Source organism: Rhineura floridana, chromosome 13 (genome assembly GCF_030035675.1).
Source record: "Rhineura floridana isolate rRhiFlo1 chromosome 13, rRhiFlo1.hap2, whole genome shotgun sequence".
NCBI lineage: Eukaryota > Metazoa > Chordata > Lepidosauria > Squamata > Rhineuridae > Rhineura > Rhineura floridana.
In genome coordinates, this window is record NC_084492.1 from 7,547,261 (window position 1) to 7,565,724 (window position 18,464).

The following is an 18,464-nucleotide window of genomic DNA, read 5'->3' on the forward strand; positions in this document are numbered from 1 at the left end:
TGAGTTGTGTATTTGATCAGTTAAACTTTTTCTCTTTCAGTAGTATGATTTTACAGGAATGCGATGGAATGTGTTGCCAGGACAGCAAGGCACCTCACGCCTGCCTGATTTCAATCATTCCTAACAGAGCTCCTTTTCAGAGTTAAGGAGGTGCTAGCGCATAAATGCTCAATTCCAGGTCGAGCGAGTCTAAGAAGTGTCAGCATTTTCCAGGGCCTGTGGCCAAGAAAAGCATGTCAGGACTGGAGTTGTGCGTGTGTGAGTTTTTGGCTCCGGCGGTGCTGTTAATATAAGAACTGTGGCAGGGTGCACCATGCGGCACTTGGCAATTAATTCTCCCATGGTGCACTGTCTCTCTTCAGGTTGCTTTTAACATTTCACACAATCACTCCTGCAATTTTGTGTGATGTTAAGAGCTTTATCTTGGGATAATTGGAGCTGTGTGGAAATGGGGCCATTGCGTCATTTTTTCCCTTGCAGCTTTTTTGAGGCAAGGGTGGCTACCTCCCTTTCTGTGTAATTCAGCAACAAAACTTTAAGAATTGAAGTGTAATTTATAATGGAAAGGGGCTGGAATGTGTTCCTTGTTGAAGGCCGTACCCTTGGGCCAAGAAGTACTGTGACATCGCAGCAGATGTGGGAGCTTAAGTATGAGGGAAATGCATTTTGCACATAGTCAAATATATCTTTTTCATGACTCTTCAAGTGTTATAAAGTGAGCCTTGGCATTACGTGGCCTACAGAGGACCAGGTCCTTGAAGGTTTGGGCAGATCTCTATAGGGCACAAGTTCAGCTGCTACTCTGGGGGTCCAGTTGGGTGACCGATGAATGTAGGAACTTCAAGGTCAATTGGGATAATTGTCTTGCTAGAAGAAGCTTGGTAGCATAGGTCAGAAATGGGTAAAATCAAGACAGATCTTTGAGGAAAGAAGCGTATGGCAGGAGCTGCCTTGTTCTCCTGGTCTGGAAAATGTCATCAGCTCTGCTCCTGGATCTGATCTGGGGGGGGGGAAGGTGGGGCTTCAAGGGGGAGTACTCTTTGTCAAGGGCAAGACAGCCCAGGACCTCCACTGACATCAGCTGCAAGTTGAAGAATCTTAACTTGAAGAACTTGTGCTGTGGCTTGCTTTTTCCTCCTCCCTCCCATTCCTTTTTCCTCATGCGTTGTGTCTTTTTAAAATTGTGAAATTGCATATTAAGCGGAGCTTCCAAAAAGTTAGTACGTATTTTGCTTTATGTTCAGTGATCCTGGATTTTAAAGGTCTGGATGTCTGTTCAACATAAATCTTGGCACATGGGCACATAATAATATAGATGACATGAAGCAAATTACAATTGGTAAAGGATCTAAGGACGTAGGTCTGATTGTCAATAGGATTAGTGAATTGCTTCACTTGAAGACTTGGACAGCAGCATGAGCAAGGTCCACAGGGAAAATGGCCAGTAGTGTCTCAGGAAAGAGAAATTCTGGTAAGATAATCAGAATGAACAAGTCTATCAGCCAGGTTTGAGGTTCTCCTGAACCCCATGACAGGAGCAATGCTGTAACCAGGTATATCCTGTACCAAATGCCAATGTTTATGTATGATATGTTTAAATTGCTGGGCGAACCTACTGAACTCAATGGACCAGAATGATCTATCAGACATTTGTTTAGACCGAGACTGTAACAAAGATTGTCTAGGAATCAAATCTGCCCTGGCTCTGGATGCTGTGATGACACTTTTAGGAAAATCCCTTGATGATAATTCTCTAGAAAATTGATCAGCTTGTGTGTCGTAGCTGTGAGTAAAAGTGCTGTTTCATTTCAATCTTAAAAACTGCCCACATGGTAAATTATTACGAAGATGTCTGGAATGATGACTAGAAAAATGCAGCAATGAATTCAGTTGATTTGCTATAACTTTGTACACAAATGTGATTGGAATGAATATGCACCAAAACATCCAAGAAAGGAATTTGTTGATGATGCACATGACATGTAAATTTGATGACACTACTGATGGAATTGATCCAAACAAAAAATTGCTGCACTTCCGATGCACAGGTGAACACTATAAAAATATCATCTATATATCAGCCATAGAAGCTAAAATATAAGGATTACATTAAGGATATAAGAACATAAGAACATAAGAAGAGCCTGCTGGATCAGGCCAGTGGCCCATCTAGTCCAGCATCCTGTTCTCACAGTGGCCAACCAGGTGCCTGGGGGAAGCCCGCAAGCAGGACCCGAGTGCAAGAACACTCTCCCCTCCTGAGGCTTCCGGCAACTGGTTTTCAGAAGCATGCTGCCTCTGACTAGGGTGGCAGAGCACAGCCATCATGGCTAGTAGCCATTGATAGCCCTGTCCTCCATGAATTTGTCTAATCTTCTTTTAAAGCCATCCAAGCTGGTGGCCATTACTGCATCTTGTGGGAGCAAATTCCATAGTTTAACTATGCGCTGAGTAAAGAAGTACTTCCTTTTGTCTGTCCTGAATCTTCCAACATTCAGCTTCTTTGAATGTCCACGAGTTCTAGTATTATGAGAGAGGGAGAAGAACTTTTCTCTACCCACTTTCTCAATGCCATGCATAATTTTATACACTTCTATCATGTCTCCTCTGACCCGCCTTTTCTCTAAACTAAAAAGCCCCAAATGCTGCAACCTTTCCTCGTAAGGGAGTCGCTCCATCCCCTTGATCATTCTGGTTGCCCTCTTCTGAACCTTTTCCAACTCGATAATATCCTTTTTGAGATGAGGTGACCAGAACTGTACACAGTATTCCAAATGCGGCCGCACCATAGATTTATACAACGGCATTATGATATCGGCTGTTTTATTTTCAATACCTTTCCTAATTATCGCTAGCATGGAATTTGCCTTTTTCACAGCTGCCGCACACTGGGTCGACATTTTCATCGTGCTGTCCACTACAACCCCGAGGTCTCTCTCCTGGTCGGTCACCGCCAGTTCAGACCCCATGAGCGTATATGTGAAATTAAGATTTTTTGCTCCAATATACATAATTTTACACTTGTTTATATTGAATTGCATTTGCCATTTTTCCGCCCATTCACCCAGTTTGGAGAGGTCTTTTTGGAGCTCTTCGCAATCCCTTTTTGTTTTAACAACCCTGAACAATTTAGTGTCGTCAGCAAACTTGGCCACTTCACTGCTCACTCCTAATTCTAGGTCATTAATGAACAAGTTGAAAAGTACAGGTCCCAATACCGATCCTTGAGGGACTCCACTTTCTACAGCCCTCCATTGGGAGAACTGTCCGTTTATTCCTACTCTCTGCTTTCTGCTTCTTAACCAATTCCTTATCCACAAGAGGACCTCTCCTCTTATTCCATGACTGCTAAGCTTCCTCAGAAGCCTGTGCTTCAAGAGTGCTCCAGATCTGTCATAAACAGATTGGCAATACTAGGAGCAGCAGGACTGCCCATAGCTACCCTTTTAGTTTGTAGATAAAAATGAGTGTCAAAATGAAAACAATTCTTTTCTAATACAATATCCAAAAGATCTAACAAAAAATGAGTTGGGGGGGGGCGTCCGCATGGGAACGTGAATGTAAAATCCTTTCAGCTGTAGCTCTGGCCGCCTCATGTGGCATGGAAGCGTGCAGGGCGTTAACGTCCAGTGTGATGAGACGGGCAGACTCATTCACCTCCTCTATTTTTAAATTGTGAGCATGAGGGCAGGGACCTTCTTAAAAATTACCTTTGTAAGCTGCTCTGAGAGTCTTTTTGGCTGAAGGACAAGGTATAACATGCTGTAAGTAAATAAGATCAGCCCAGCAGTAAACTAGAAAGCAGGTACTTATTTGGAAGCGGCGTTATGCAGTCAGCTCATTGGTCCATCTTCTCCGGTAAGGTCGATTTTGATTGACTATTTCTGGATACAGAACGCGTGGTCTTTCACCCCTTTCATAAAAGTGTACCTTTGGAAACCTTTGCCTTGCAACAACCTTCTAAAGTAGGTCAACATTGTATTATCCCCATTCTGCAGATGACAGACAAAGAGATAGTGGCTTGCCCAGATGATGATGATGATTGTTTCTAAGGGGTTTATAAAATCCATATATAAGGAAAATACACAATAAAACAATTCCATCAAAGCATTAAAATATCCATAATGAAAATATATAATAAAACAAGCCAGTTAAAAGGCATAAGAATTAAAACAATTAGATCAGGAAGTTTTAAGTTCAGGGGAATGCTTGTGTCTTCAAGATCCGGTGGAATACCAGTACTGATGGGGTCACTCGTATTTCAGGGGGGAGGTACTGCACAGTTCATTCCCTTAACTTCTCTGGTACACCGCTTGTTCACAGGAGGGCAGGGCCCTGGGGAGAAACATCTCCAGGGAGGCACAAACAGATGCCATTCTGAGTCATTGGGAGGACAGAGAGAGGACGAGAGAAGGATCAGAGGGGAAAGGGTGGCCAGCAGGAGGACACGGACATCCAGGATAATTGAAAGCAGCCTTGGTCAAAAGAGGCTTCTCCAGACTCTGCCTTGTGGTTGGCACTTCATGTGTCCACCCTTTGTACATCCGGAACCTGGTCTCTGGACCTTTCTTGGGCCATTCACGAGAATGTTTCCAGCCCTTTTATAGCTGCAAGGATCAGCATGGAAATACACGAGCAGCGTCTGTTGAAAAAGTGCTAAATCCAACAGGAGCAAGACTTTCTCCAGTGTCCTGAGTAGTTCCTTAGTTCTTCCCTTCACGAGCATAGTTCTCTGGCTGTTCTCTGTGGCTTCCCTGCTCAGAGTAGGGATGGAGGAAAAACTCAATCTTGGTTGCATTTTAGTGAGAAACTGCCTAATTTGCACTTCTCCAATCAATACGTGACTGAAATGCAACTATTCTTTGAAATTTGCACTTTTCCAAATTTTGTGAAGCAGTTCTCCAGCCAATCAGTATGTACAAAATGTGGGCGGAAATATGCATAAATATGCATAGTTTAGTGAAATTAGCATACAGGTGCATATTAGTCAAGACTGCATTCAAAAATTGATTATTAGGAGAAATTCGCACTAAAATGCCTTTCAAATTTTCATGAGGATTTAAAGTAATAAAATTTGCAAATTGCTGCAAAAATGTGGAGAGCTGAATTTAAGACTGCGAAAATTAGAAACTTACGGAACTCAGACAGATTCATCCCTCCATAGTTCAGAGTCCAGAAGTATTCTCATTCCCTCCTCTCCGCCAGTCCTTTCCAAAACTGGGTGTGATCTTCACAGTGTTGCAACCCAACTAGCAATGGACAGGCCAATGGCTGCCAATATCAGCCATGTTTCTGGGGGGAGTGGTTCATGCATGCCCGTTCATCACTTGATGACAAAAAGTATCAAGGAATGACTTGCACGCGTGAGTGGCCCATCACAGATTGAACCGTTATTACTGCAGATGCAGTGCTTTTCGATAGGCGTCATTTTGCACATAGAACTTCATGGCACCAAAATGTGGAAAAAATTTGATGTGCATGCATTGCACGCTTACCTACAAGACACATCTGAAGATGAGCAAGTCTGCTGAGAGGGTACCCGCTTAGATGAATTGCATGATACAGCTCTTTCTTGACTATACAGTTTCAGGCTGCAGGTGGGACACTCTACGTTTGAACACTTTCTGTTTACATTTTCTGCTCATATAGAGCTAGTATATTGGGGAGAAGGGTTACAGCTTAGCCTTCTTCCGGGTGTGCTGGCTTTTTGTGCTTGAGAATCTCTTTTTAATGGAATAGCATTCACGCATGTAATCCTTTGCTTCTCATACTCTCAGGCAGACAGTCCTACCCATTAGGCATAGCAGCATAGGAAGCTGCCTTTTACTGAGCCAGACCACCGATCCATTTGGCTCAGTATTGTCGACACTGACTGGCAGTGGCTCTCCAGGGTTTCAGGCAGGAGTCTCTCTCAGCCCTACCTGGACATGCCAGGGATTGAACCTGCTCTGCCATTGAGCTACGTCCCTTGCCTGAATTTTCATGAGGACTCCCCAGATTTTCTTCTAAAGCTCTCATAGCAACTTGTCAGCATTTTAGTACAACTTTCTCCTAATATACACTTTTTGTAAGCAATTTTGCCTGACATACTTCTGCAAGCCGTTTTCCTTAATATCATGCACTTTCTATGTTATTATCTGTAATATGTGTGCTTTTATGTGCCCTTGCCTCTAATGTTTCAGTTCACATAATGGCTTGGAAAGTGTGAGCTTGTGTTAAAAACTGAACTGAATCAAATTTCTCCCTCACCCTTTGTTTGGTTCTAATAAAGCATTACCTTTATTTTGTTTGGGTGTTGCAGCAGAATACTCAAGCTGTATCATATTTTAAGAGCCAGTGTGGCATAGTGGTTAGAGTGTTGGACTTCGACCTGGGAGACCAGGGTTCGAATCCCCACACAGCCATGAAGCTCACTGGGTGACCTTGGGCCAGTCACTGCCTCTCAGCCTCAGAGGAAGGCAATGGTAAACGTCCTCTGAATTCCATGTACCATGAAAACCCTATTCATAGGGTCGCCGTAAGTCGGGATTGACTGGAAGGCAGTCCATTTCCATCATATTTTACTCTTCCCTTGTTTTTGCATTTCTTCCCTGTTGGATCAACATGCCTACCTGTTCTGTTGAGCATGAAAGAAAAACCAGTAGCCATGTTGAAGCAGAAGCTGACCACCCCCGATCAAAGAGATAGCCCCTCCTTTACTGAGCTCCACCTCTCCTTTCTGTTCTCCCTTCTAACAGTATCATGTCACATTTCTCTTCCTTAACCACACGTTTAAACTATCTTAAACCCCCATAAGCAACTTGGGAAAGGGCTGTAGGTCAGTGGTAGAACATTGCATCCCAGGTTCAATCTCCAGAGTTTGTGCCTAAGTAACTATTACTGAAGGACAGCCTTTCTTGCCATATTATTAATAAAGTAATCTGTAAAGGTCTTTGGGAGGGCCTGACAATTATTTCAGACCAGCCTTTCCCAACCTTTGGGTCCCCAGATGCTGCTGGACTACAACTCCCACCAGCCCCAGCCAGCATGGCCAATGTTCAGGAATGATGGGAATTGTAGTCCAGTGACATCTCGGGACCCAAAGGTTGGGAAAGGCTGGTCCAAAATAATTGTCAGGCCATCCCAAAGATCTTTACTGGTGACTTTATTAATATGTCTGTACTATGGATGTGACCCTCCGTGGCGCATAGTGGTAAGCTGCGGTAACGCAACCGAAGCTCTGCTCATGGCCGGAGTTCGATTCCAACAGAAGGAGGAAGTCGAATCTGCAGTAAAAGGGGTCGAGGTCCACTCAGCCTTCCATCCATCCGTGGTCGGTAAAATGAGTACCCGGCATATGCTGGGGGGTAAAGAAAGGCCGGGGAAGGAACTGGCAATCCCACCCCATATATACGGTCTGCCTAGTAAACGTCGCAAGACATCACTCTAAGAGTCGGAAACGACTCACACTATAAATGCAGGGACACCTTTACCTTTTTACTATGGATGTATCTTGTGAAACCTTCATTGCCTTTCTGGAACTCCACTTCTGCTTCTTTTCTCCCTGTAGCCCAGGAATGGGGAACCTTTTGCAGCCTAAGGGCCACATTTCCTCGTGGAGAACCTTCCACGCCAGTGGTGGGCAGAGCCAGAGACAAACATTGGTTGGGCAATGGATGGGACTCTGAAGCTTTGTTCAGTAGGCTACTTGTCAGCCACACAAAAACTGCAGGCGTGGCGTTGGGAGGGGCATGGCCTGGAAGAGTTCTGCAGGCATGAAGACAGAGAGGCAGGGAGGGCCATATTCAGGGCCCAGGCCTGAAGATCCTTGTCTGTGTTCTACACCAAAGTTCGATCAGGACCGGAGTCAGTGGAGGACAGTGCCTCCAATGATGGGGGTGAAGTGAATCTGCTCTGGGTTTCAGGGCCACATTATGACCTTCGTGGGTCCTAGGCACTTTTCCCTTCGTGGGCCCCTTCCTCCATAATAATATCAATATTAAAAATTATTTTTGATATAACTTTAAATACTTCAACATTTTATTTTATTTTCTGTTTTAGGCAAAATTTAATAGATTTTCGTGGGCCCTAAAAATTTCATTTTTTTCTGATGTGAGAAAAAAATTAAAAGATTTTCTTTGACCCTAAAAGTTCATTTTTTTCATTCTGATTTTAAAAGAAATTAAAACATTTTCGTGGGCCCCTAAAAGTATTGTGGGCTCTAGGCACTGTGCCTACTGTGCCTAATGGATAAGTCGGCCCTGCTGGGTTTTAGTCTGAACTTTCAGGGAGCTCTCCAAGGTGCTATTAGCACCTTGGGTAGCTTTTTGAAAGTTCGGACTAAAACCTGAAGTGGAATCATTGCTCCACAGTTTCCACAGACTGGGTTAACCCTGGAGCAGGAACCGTGAGTGGTATGGCCTAGGGACAGTCCTAAGGGCCAGACAGAGAGGTTTGGAGAGTTCATTCAGCCCCAGAGTTCTCCACCCCTGCTTTAAGTGATGAAGAACCTTGTTTCATATCTACATCTGTAATTTCACGTGCATTTGGATAGTGCCATGGCCATTGGTCTTGTGCTATCGATGACTGTCGAAACTCAAGTTCTGATTTTCCTTCCATACTTCTGCATCAGCTCTGAAGGCATCCATTGGCACAGGAAGCCTAGTGGAGAGAGCCAAAAACCTGCCATACTCCTCACTTGGCTTTTTTCTAGGAATGTGGATTTGTATTAAAGAGCAAAGCCAATTACAGGAAAGTAAAACTTTACTGTAGCTTCTTCCACCCTGAAGCCTGTAGTTGAATGGATGCCAGCGAGGCAGATGGAGCAAGTTGCATTGGTACTAGTCCTAGTGGGGAGGGAAGGAGGCCCTGCTATAGCACCCTGCATAATACGTTGCCATTTCAACATGGCAAGATGTGGGAGGTGTCAGGGATTTTTTGCTCCTTCTTTTTACATCAGTTCAATTTAAAAGTGAGCATGCAAAAAAAGGAAGGAAGAATTAAGGTTATCAATGTGTTCTCTCTCTCTCTCTCTCTCTCTGTCTCTCTCTCTGTCTCTCTCTTTTCTGATGCCAGGAATCCTGATTTGTGTTGAAGCACAAATCCAAAGCAGTGCTGGCACAGAGCCAATCAGGAGCGGGGAACCTTTTTCAGTGCAAGGGTCACATTAAAAGGGAATTAGGCAGATTCTTATAGGATAAGCCTATTAATGGCTACAGGTCGTGTTGGGTATATTCTGTCTCCCAGATTCAGAGGTAACATACTTCTGAATTATCTGTTGTTGAAAACATTAACACAAGGTTCCGTTGCCTGTGTGTCCCGCTTAGGAGCTTCCCAGAGACATCTGATTGGCCACTATGTAGAACAGGATGTTGGATTGGAGGGGACCTTTGATCTGATCCAGCAGGATTCTTCTTATGTGCTTGCTACCTAGGGATAGATGGAGATTTTGTTTGGTTTTTCATTTTTAAGTGAACTGATCTAAAGCGCACCTCTTGGACTAATTGGACCATAATATGGATTTCGTACTTCTATGAATTTTACAATACAGATCTTAATTCAAAAATGTACTGAATGTATGAACATGTGTACTTTAGGATTAAATATGTTTAGAAGTGCATACATTGAGCTAAAACATCTAAGTATTATTTTGTGGCAAAATGCATATTTAAATACCTACTTAAATGATAATTTTTGTATGTGTTTTTTTAATGCAGGTTGATGGGAAAAAAGAATGTAACAGACTTATCAATGAACACATGTGAAATTGACTTGTTTCCAGTGTTAGGCTGCATTCACACTGTACATTTATTTCACTATTATTTCACTTTAAACAGTCAAGGTTTTTCCCCCAAGAATCCTGGGAAGTGTAGTTTGTGGAGGGTGCTGAGGGTTCTTAGGAGACCTCTGTTCCATTCTCAGATCTGCAGTTCCCAGAGTTCCCTGGGAAGAGGGATTGATCACTCTGTGAGGGGAAGAGGGGTCTCCTAACAACTCTCAGCAGCCTTCACAAACTACGCTTCCCAGGATCTTGAGGGGAAGCCATGAGTGTGGAATAATAGTGGAATAAACGTATGGTGTGAATGTGGCCAAAGTTATACTCAGAGTAGACCCAGTGAAATGAATGAATATGAACAATGTTAGATGCAACTCATGGACTGGAAATAGATTGATCTGTCCACCAGTATTATGATGTGTATTAATCAACTTTTAAAAGGATTTTTCCTTGTTTAGTTAAAAGTACCCTAGAGAGTGGAGGGTGGGTTTTGTGGTAATTTTTATTTTATTTATTTATTACATTTATACCCCATGAAGGAGTTCAAGGTAGCATACATGGTTCTCTTCCCATTTTATCTTCACAACACTCCTGTAAGGTAGGGTAGGCTGGGAGACAGTGACTGGCCCAAGGTCACCTAGTGATCTTCATGGCTAAGCAGGGATTTAAACCTTGCATCTGAGTCTGAGTCCAGGTCTGAGTCCAGCACTCTAACCACTACACTGCTCTGGCAGTAACTACCCAGCCATTATATCCTGCCAGTGCTGTCCATAGCTGGTTTCTGCTGCAAACTCGCAGAGTTGTGCTTTTGTGTTTGGAGCTCAGCTTGCAGGGAGGAAATATATATCTGGACTGAACGTAATAAAAATGTCACCATTACATTCCAGTGAAGCCTGTATTTTTTCAACCTGCTGCCCATGCTGGCTGGAGCTGAGGGGAGTTGTAGTCCAAAGCATCCGGCAGGTTAGCGAAGGGTGCTGTACTGTACCTTAAGAGACTAGTTGATGAGCTCACTTGTTCAACCTCTCTTTGTAGATCGACAGGACGGAAACAGCTGTGAACAACCTCAACCCAGCCTTCTCCAAGAAGTTCATCATAGATTATCGCTTTGAGGAAGTTCAGAAGCTGAAATTTGCCTTGTTTGACCAAGACAAATCAAGCATGCAGTTGTATGAACATGACTTCTTGGGAGAGTTTTCCTGCACCTTGGGAACGGTGAGTGTTGCTACCTCATTCCTGGAGTACTGAGAGTTTCTGCATGCAAAGCATCACAGGTCACTTGGCAAGTCCATAGCAGTTCATCTGACGGTGGAAGAGAGTAGAAGGCAGGGCAGTGAATAAGGACATAAGAAGAAGCCTCCTGGGTTGTATTAGGCCATAAACCTGTCTAATTGAATGACCGGCTATTTGCTTTTGGACATAAAGGTAACAGTTCTCCCCTGTTGCTTATTTCCAGCATCAGCTTTTCAGGTTTATTGCCTTTGTATGTGAAGCTATCAAGCCTAATCACTGTTTAATAGACCAATCACCTGTGAATTAATTTGTTTAATCCTTTTAAAAACTCATCTAAGCCAGTGGCAGTTGCTACATCTCATTGTGTGTATTAGGTATGTGGTATGTAAAGCGGTATTGGGACCGTTTTTGCACTGCCAGTGGCTGCTCAGGGGGATGCAGACTTGGTACTTAAGAATATGCCCAGTGCAGTATAGTGGAAGGTGCATTGCCTGCAGCCAAGACAGGGAGAAAGCAGATATGGAGCTTCTGCTTAAGACAGGGGTGGGGAACAAGATCCGGCCAGTGGGCTGGATCCTGACCTCCCCTATCTCTAGCAGGCCATAGTGATGGGGCCTCCCACCTGTCAATCACTTGGCGTTACAATGACATCAGGTGACCCCCCCTCCCAAAAAAAGCCTTTACTATAGAGGAAGATCTTTTGCATCCCCAGTTACAGTTAAAGCCAGTGATGCAAAGGGATACTTGCACTTAAAGCAAGCCTCACTTGGAGGTTTGCTTCATCTGCAGACAGCAGCAGGCTTTCTGTAAGTGTCAATCAGCAGTTCAGAGCTACAGGAAGCCAGCTGGAGTTGGCTGTGCTACAAAGTTCCCAGTAGGGAACTCTGTAATGCTGCAGGCTTGCTGTGACCAGCAATCAGCTGATCGGTGCTACCAGCAATCAGCTGATCGGTGCTGACAGCAAGCCTCCCTTGCCAAGGAACAATCAGGAACATTTTAAAGCTCCCCGTTGTTTCTTGGCAGCCGTGTTTCCAACTGACGTCACATAGGTTGTCAGGTGTGGGACAGTTAGGTGTGATATGGGACAATGTCCTTGCAGGCCACATAGGGATCTGTGCCAGGCCTAATTAGACTGTGAGCCAGTGTTCCTCACTCCTGGTTTAAGCTATAGAAAGGGGAACCAAGAACTATGAGGCACTTCCCATTCTGCATTTTGCGACATCTGAAGCAGCTCACAGAACCTGGAGAGTTGGTTGTAGACTTGCCTGGTTGTCTCAGTCTCGGGGTTAGCTGGCTTACTGATTGGCCTCCATATATGCTGGCATCTTGTTAACCTATTAAGTCTCTCACCTCAAGACCACATGTCATAGTGCTGAGAATCACCTCTCTGTTTGTGATCATATTTGATGAAATGTCTGGCAGTGTTGAACAGGAACAGCAAACCTCACCATGTTGGCCTTCAATGCAAAACTTGGGGGACAATTCACAGTGTTATTTATGTCAGTGTGGTAAATCAGAGGTTGACGTGATGCACGCTTGGTGGGCTGCTCCAAAAATGCAAACATTTTAAAAGAAAATAATGGATGCAATCTATTATTATAATCGATTATGATTTACAATATGTTTGCATCCCCCCTTTCCTCCAAGGAGCTCAAAGTGGAATACATGGTTCTCCCCTTCACCATTTTATCCTCACAACAACCTTGTGAGGTAGGTTAGGCTGAGAGACATTGACTGGCCCAGTTCCCCAGTGAGCGTCATGGCCTAAATGTACAATAATGGATGCAACTTACAATAGCCTGCGTAAGTTTGTAAGCATGCTTCAGGGTTGCCTTGGGAGAGTAGTAAATATGGAGCACCAAAATCTGCTTTCATAGAATCAGAATAGTAGTGTTGGAAGGGGCCTATAAGGCCATCAAGTCCAACCCCCTGCTCAATGCAGGAATCCAAATCAAATCATTCCTGACAGATGGCTGTCCAGCTGCCTCTTGAATGCCTCCAGTGTTGGAGAGCCCACTACCTCTCTAGGAATCTTTCAATTGCAGCAGAATTCTGACTTGCGACCAAATGATGTATCCCAGCAATCCCATTCTTTCCTGGCTGAGCCAAAAATGGAAAATCACAAAAATGAAGAAACTTAAATTAGTTTGGTTAAAGAAAGGTAGGAAAGACATGCAAACGTTTGAATTAACTTAACCAAGTACTGCTATTTTGGAAAAACTGATAACAGAGAAGCATAGGGAAGTATAAAATTTAGGACTGCAATGCTTAACTGTTAAAGGTGCAGTAAAATTCTGCAGTAAAATTCTCTGCAGAGCAGAATTTTATTTAAAATGCAAGTAGTGATAAAAACAGCAGATGTCACTGCCATCTTAAGAGGAGACTCCTAGGTCTGAACGCATAGGACTAAACTAAACCTTACATGCAACTGCATGTATTTTTTTCTTGAAAGTTTTTTAAAAAAATGAAAAGGAGGCTGTACAGGGGATGCAGCAAGGGGGAGGCAGAGTTGCTTGACCCTTTTCCTTCCCACCATTTTTCTGCTCAAAATCATCCGCAGTTGCTTTTTGCCCACTGGAGAAAAAAATATGGGTACCTGTATCATTTCCAGTGAGGGATGAGAGGCAGCTAGAGTGGGCTACTTTTGAGTGGAAAAAGAGCTGGGAAGGATTAAGCAGCCCAACCTTCTGCTGTTTCTCCTTTGAAACTGTGAAGCCTGAGAAGCTACTGTTGGCTTTAAAGAAACCAGAGAAAACACATGGTGCTACATACAATCAGAGCTTGGAAAAGTTACTTTTTTGAACTACAACTCCCATCAGACTCAGCCAGCATGGCCACTGGATTGGGCTGATGGGAGTTGTAGTTCAAAAAAAGTAACTTTTCCAAGCTCTGCATACAATGTATAGCAAAACACTTTGCTCACAGCGGTCCACTAGACTGTATTGTAGCCCCAACCTCAAGGCTCCCTGAACAAGTCCCCAAGGACCTGGTAGTACACTACTACCTCCATTTTTATGTGGGCAATAGCTCCATTGCAGTTGCTTCCCTGTGCAAAATATATAAGTTTTGAAGCAGGCCACGATAATTAGCCCGGAGAATGTCATTGTGGATTGATGAGTTGTTCCATCCCAGGTTTCAAAAGCCGTTTGTGGTGGCCTTCTTTTGACCCAGCGCTCCTTGACTTTGATCAAAGTTTTCTTTAAGCCCACTTTCTTGTCCAAAGGCACGAGCAGCCCAGGAATAGCCGTGGAAAGGAGCTGCCTGAATTGCATCAAAGGAAGTATTGAGTTGTTCTCTCTTTTTAATTTCATTTTTGCATCGGACTTCTGCCAGATTAGTTGCAATATACCTGATCAGTCCTGTGGCTGGATTAAAAGGAAAGACTCCCTCCCTCTGTGACCCCCTAGCAACCTCACTAGCCACGTAAACTAGAAAACCAAGGAGATGGAAGGCAGGGAGGGGGGCATAAATCCCTTAGTTTTAGGCATGGGTTGCCTACATGCTGAGATCTGGAACAAAAGTAAAATCCCCCACTGAGCCACTCTCTGCAAATGACCATTCCTGTTGTGTGCCGCTTTTTTTGCTTCTGTCTATCTCTTTTTCAACAGTAGGCAGTGCTGTGTGTTTTCTACAAGCCAAGACAGACATGAGCAAATATGAAATTTCATCACTGAGCACGTTAAGTCAATGGCTTGTCCAAAGCCAGTGAGCAAGAGAATGTTTGAACAGAGAGCTGAACTATGCTCAGTATCATACCTTTGGATCCCTCTCCCTCTCTCCCTCTCCCTCTCCCTCTGCCTCTGCCTCTGCCTCTGCCTCTGCCTCTGCCTCTGCCTCTGCCTCTGCCTCTGCCTCTGCCTCTGCCTCCGCCTCCGCCTCTGCCTCTGCCTCTGCCTCTGCCTCTGCCTCCGCCTCCGCCTCCGCCTCCGCCTCCGCCTCCGCCTCCGCCTCCGCCTCCGCCTCTCCCTCCTCCTCCCCCTCCCCCTCCCCCTCCCCCTCCCCCTCCCCCTCCCCCTCCCCCTCCCCCTCCCCCTCTCCCTCCCCCTCTCCCTCTCCCTCTCCCTCTCCCTCTCCCTCTCCCTCTCCCTCTCCCTCTCCCTCCCCCTCCCCCTCCCCCTCCCCCTCCCCCTCCCCCTCCCCCTCCCCCTCTCCTTCTCCTTCTCCTTCTCCCTCTCCCTCTCCCTCTCCCTCTCCCTCTCCCTCTCCCTCCCCCTCCCCCTCCCCCTCCCTATCTCTCTCTCTCTCTATCACTCTGTCTCTCTATCTATCGCTGTGTCTCTCTACCTAATCTACCTATCTACCTACCTACCTAGCTTCCTCCCAGTAGCAGCCCAGGGTGGCAAACAACACCACTGAAAACACTCTAAAACATCATAAAAACAGACTGTAAAATAAATTAAAACAAAACATCTTAAAACACATGCCTAAAAAACAGCTTTAAAAACATCTTAAAAAGCAATTCCAACACAGACACAGACTGGGATAGGGTCTCTACTTAAAAGGCTTGTTGAAAGAGGAAGGTCTTCAATAGGCCCCCAAAAGATAAAGAGATGGTGCCTGTCTAATATTTAAGGGGAGGAAATTCCAAAGGGGAGGTGCTACAGGTCTGCTTCCTATGTTGTGTGGAATGGACCTCCTGATAAGATGTTATCTGCAGGAGGCCCTCACCTGCAGAGCGCAGTGATCAACTGGGTATATAAGGGGTGAGACTATCTTTCAGGTATCCTGGTCCCAAGCTGTATAGGGCTTTATACACCAAAACCAGAACCTTGAACTTACCCTGGTAGCTAATGGGCAACTAGTGCAATTCTTTCAGCAGTTGGGTGACATGTTGGTGACACTCTGCCACAGTGAGTAGTTGCGCTGCATTTTGCATCAGCTGCAGCTTCCGGACCAACCCCACATAGGGCAGCCCCACGTAGAGCACATTACAGTAATCCAGCCTGGAGGTTGCCTGTGCATGGACAACAGTGGTCAGGCTATCCCAGTCCAGAAACAGCTGCAGCTGTCTAACCAGCCGAATGTCCTATGTCCTTTGGATAATTGTTACATACTTTTCTTTTTTCCTCTGTTCTTCTCCCTTAGATTGTCTCAAGCAAGAAGATTACAAAAGCACTCCTCCTGGGGAATGGAAAACCAGCTGGAAAGGGAATAATAACGGTACGGGGCACATGAAGGCAGCTGCATAAAGGGGGGAGGGGCTTGAATTTTGAAGTTAAGTGCCAGTTCTGCAGTCGTAATATAGCAGGGGTCACCAACCTTTCTTAGGCCTGTGAGCATATTTGGATTTTTTAGTGACTGCCGTGAGTACCACCCCCTCTGGTCACTTCCCTCCCCACCCCCCCAGATCATCCCCCCCAGATCATCCCCCCCCCGAGAAAGCATGCATGTGCGTGCACAAGCACACATACACAGTGTACTTTTTCAAGGGGTTTGGAAGTCTGATCTAGTAAAATTAATCTGACCCTTGAAAAGCACATAGAACTGGAAGAGGAAGTTGGAAAGAGTGTCACTCTTTCAGCTTCGTTCTTCAAATCTATGTACTTTTCAAGGGAGAGAAAGGTAACCATATGACCAAGGGGGCAGTGAATAAGGGACTCTGAGGCGTTATGGGCACCAGGGGAAAATAACAAGACTGTCATTGTGGTCAAGGGTATCATGCTGGCAACCCTTGGAATGTAGTGTGTAAATTAGGGTATTTTGCCTCTGCTAAAATGGTGTGCTTTCTTTGGTTACCGCCATTTATGTTGTTGCTGCTATTATTTTTTGTATTTATAACCTGCCCTTCAACTCAAAGGTTCCCAGGGCCTGTTACAGCATTTCATGAAAATGAACAAACCTCATCAACATCCTATATCAATAAACCAATTACCCTGTAATGCAGTAATACAGCAGCAAAATAGCCAAGCCTTAATTTGATCATCTCTGTAGACCTGAATAAAAAGGCAGCCTTAACTAGACTTCTGAACAGGGCTGGTGCCAGAAGGTGGCCAGGTTGGGCTCTGGTCGAGGGCCCAAAGGGCCCCTCCATAGGGTGGGTAGGCAGCACTCCCTTCTGCAAACCGTGGCAGCGTCACCTCCCAACCCTGCCATGGATTGCAGAGAGGGAGCTCCCAGGCACCCCCACACACCTTCGCTCAGGCCCGTGACACCCACCTACATGCCCCACTTACCTCTCCCCTCAAAGTAAATGCTATCTGCACTACAGGCACAAGCCTGCCATCAACCAAGATGGCGGTCGAGGTTTCCCTAAGGGGGTGATGCCCCTGCTGCCATCTTAGTTGATGACAGGCATGCGCACACAGCACGGGCAGCATTTACTTCAAGGGAAAGGTAAGTAAGTGGGGTGTGCGTGTGGGTGCCAGGACCAGGGGAAGGCTGGTTCCCAAGGGCCCTGGCATGCCTGGCGCCTGCTCTGCATCTGAAAGTTGTTAATGTGTGCAACAGTGGGAGGGAGTTCTACGTCCAGGGTGCCATGACAGAGAAGGCCTTGCTCTGTGCTGTCACTCAGTGAACTACAGGTGTTGATAGAACTACAAGCAGAGCCACCCCAATCTGATATTAAGACATAGGCTGGCTTGTTAAGGGACAGGCGTTCCTTCAAAGACTTGGGTCCCAGGCCATGTAGGGCTTTGTATACCCTATATAAAGGTGGTTGTTTGTATTTGTGGGAGGAGTCTTGGATTCATCAGAAGAAATAAGCATGTGGGGCACAAAAACGGGGATGAAGGTGCTGAGTGGTAGTTCTGCTGGCTGATGCAACACCTCTAACATGCAAAAACGCTTCTAGGCCCAAATGTTATTAATGCTTTCCTCTCCCTCCCCAATGAAATGTAACTCCTCTCCCTTCTTATAAAACTCCACATGTTGCCCAGAAGCAAAAGGGACATACATGACACTTCCCCCTCCCACTTGAAGTGAATGGGGGTGGCCATGGCAGAGGAACCTGTCTCTGCTCATTTGAATGTTGGCCTCAGTTAAGGAGCTGTTAAATGGGCACAGTTGATAGTCCAGGAATGAGGCATGCAAAAGACCATTTCCATTCAAATGCCCTGATTTGTGGGCTTTGTTTAGAGTACAGAATTGCAATTCATGAGTTTCAGAATGTGAATTCTTCACGAAAATGTACTCAGATTCTATGTTTTATATTTGTCCCAGGGTATGGTCTGAAGGCACCTAAGGCCACCACCTTGCTAAAGCTAAGCAAGTCTGTTTCTGGGCGGTGCCTGGATGGGAGACCACCTGGGAACCATATGTATGCTACCTTGGGTTCTATGTTGAAAGAATGGCGAGGATAGAAATGTAACAACTAAATATTTTTTGTAGACAGTTTTAATTAGGGACGGAATTTTCCAAAAATTTCAATGCTGAGCTTATTGTTTTTGATCTTGATGAGAAGTGAGGTTTTTTTAACCGGTCCTGCTACTTTGTATCGATCTTTATTTACAGTCAACTGACCACAAATATAAAACATAAT

General features: G+C 45.0%; 1 protein-coding gene across 2 annotated transcripts in view; it reads left to right on the forward strand.

The window, feature by feature from the left end:
* Positions 1 to 18,464, forward strand: part of CPNE2 (copine 2) — a 214,690-nt gene that overhangs the window by 87,611 nt on the left and 108,615 nt on the right. For both annotated transcript variants that reach the window (XM_061593744.1, XM_061593745.1), the window contains exons 3-4: positions 10,790 to 10,969; positions 16,073 to 16,147. In XM_061593744.1, the coding sequence (XP_061449728.1) occupies positions 10,790 to 10,969; positions 16,073 to 16,147 (255 nt within the window). The remainder of the gene's footprint in view (positions 1 to 10,789; positions 10,970 to 16,072; positions 16,148 to 18,464) is intronic.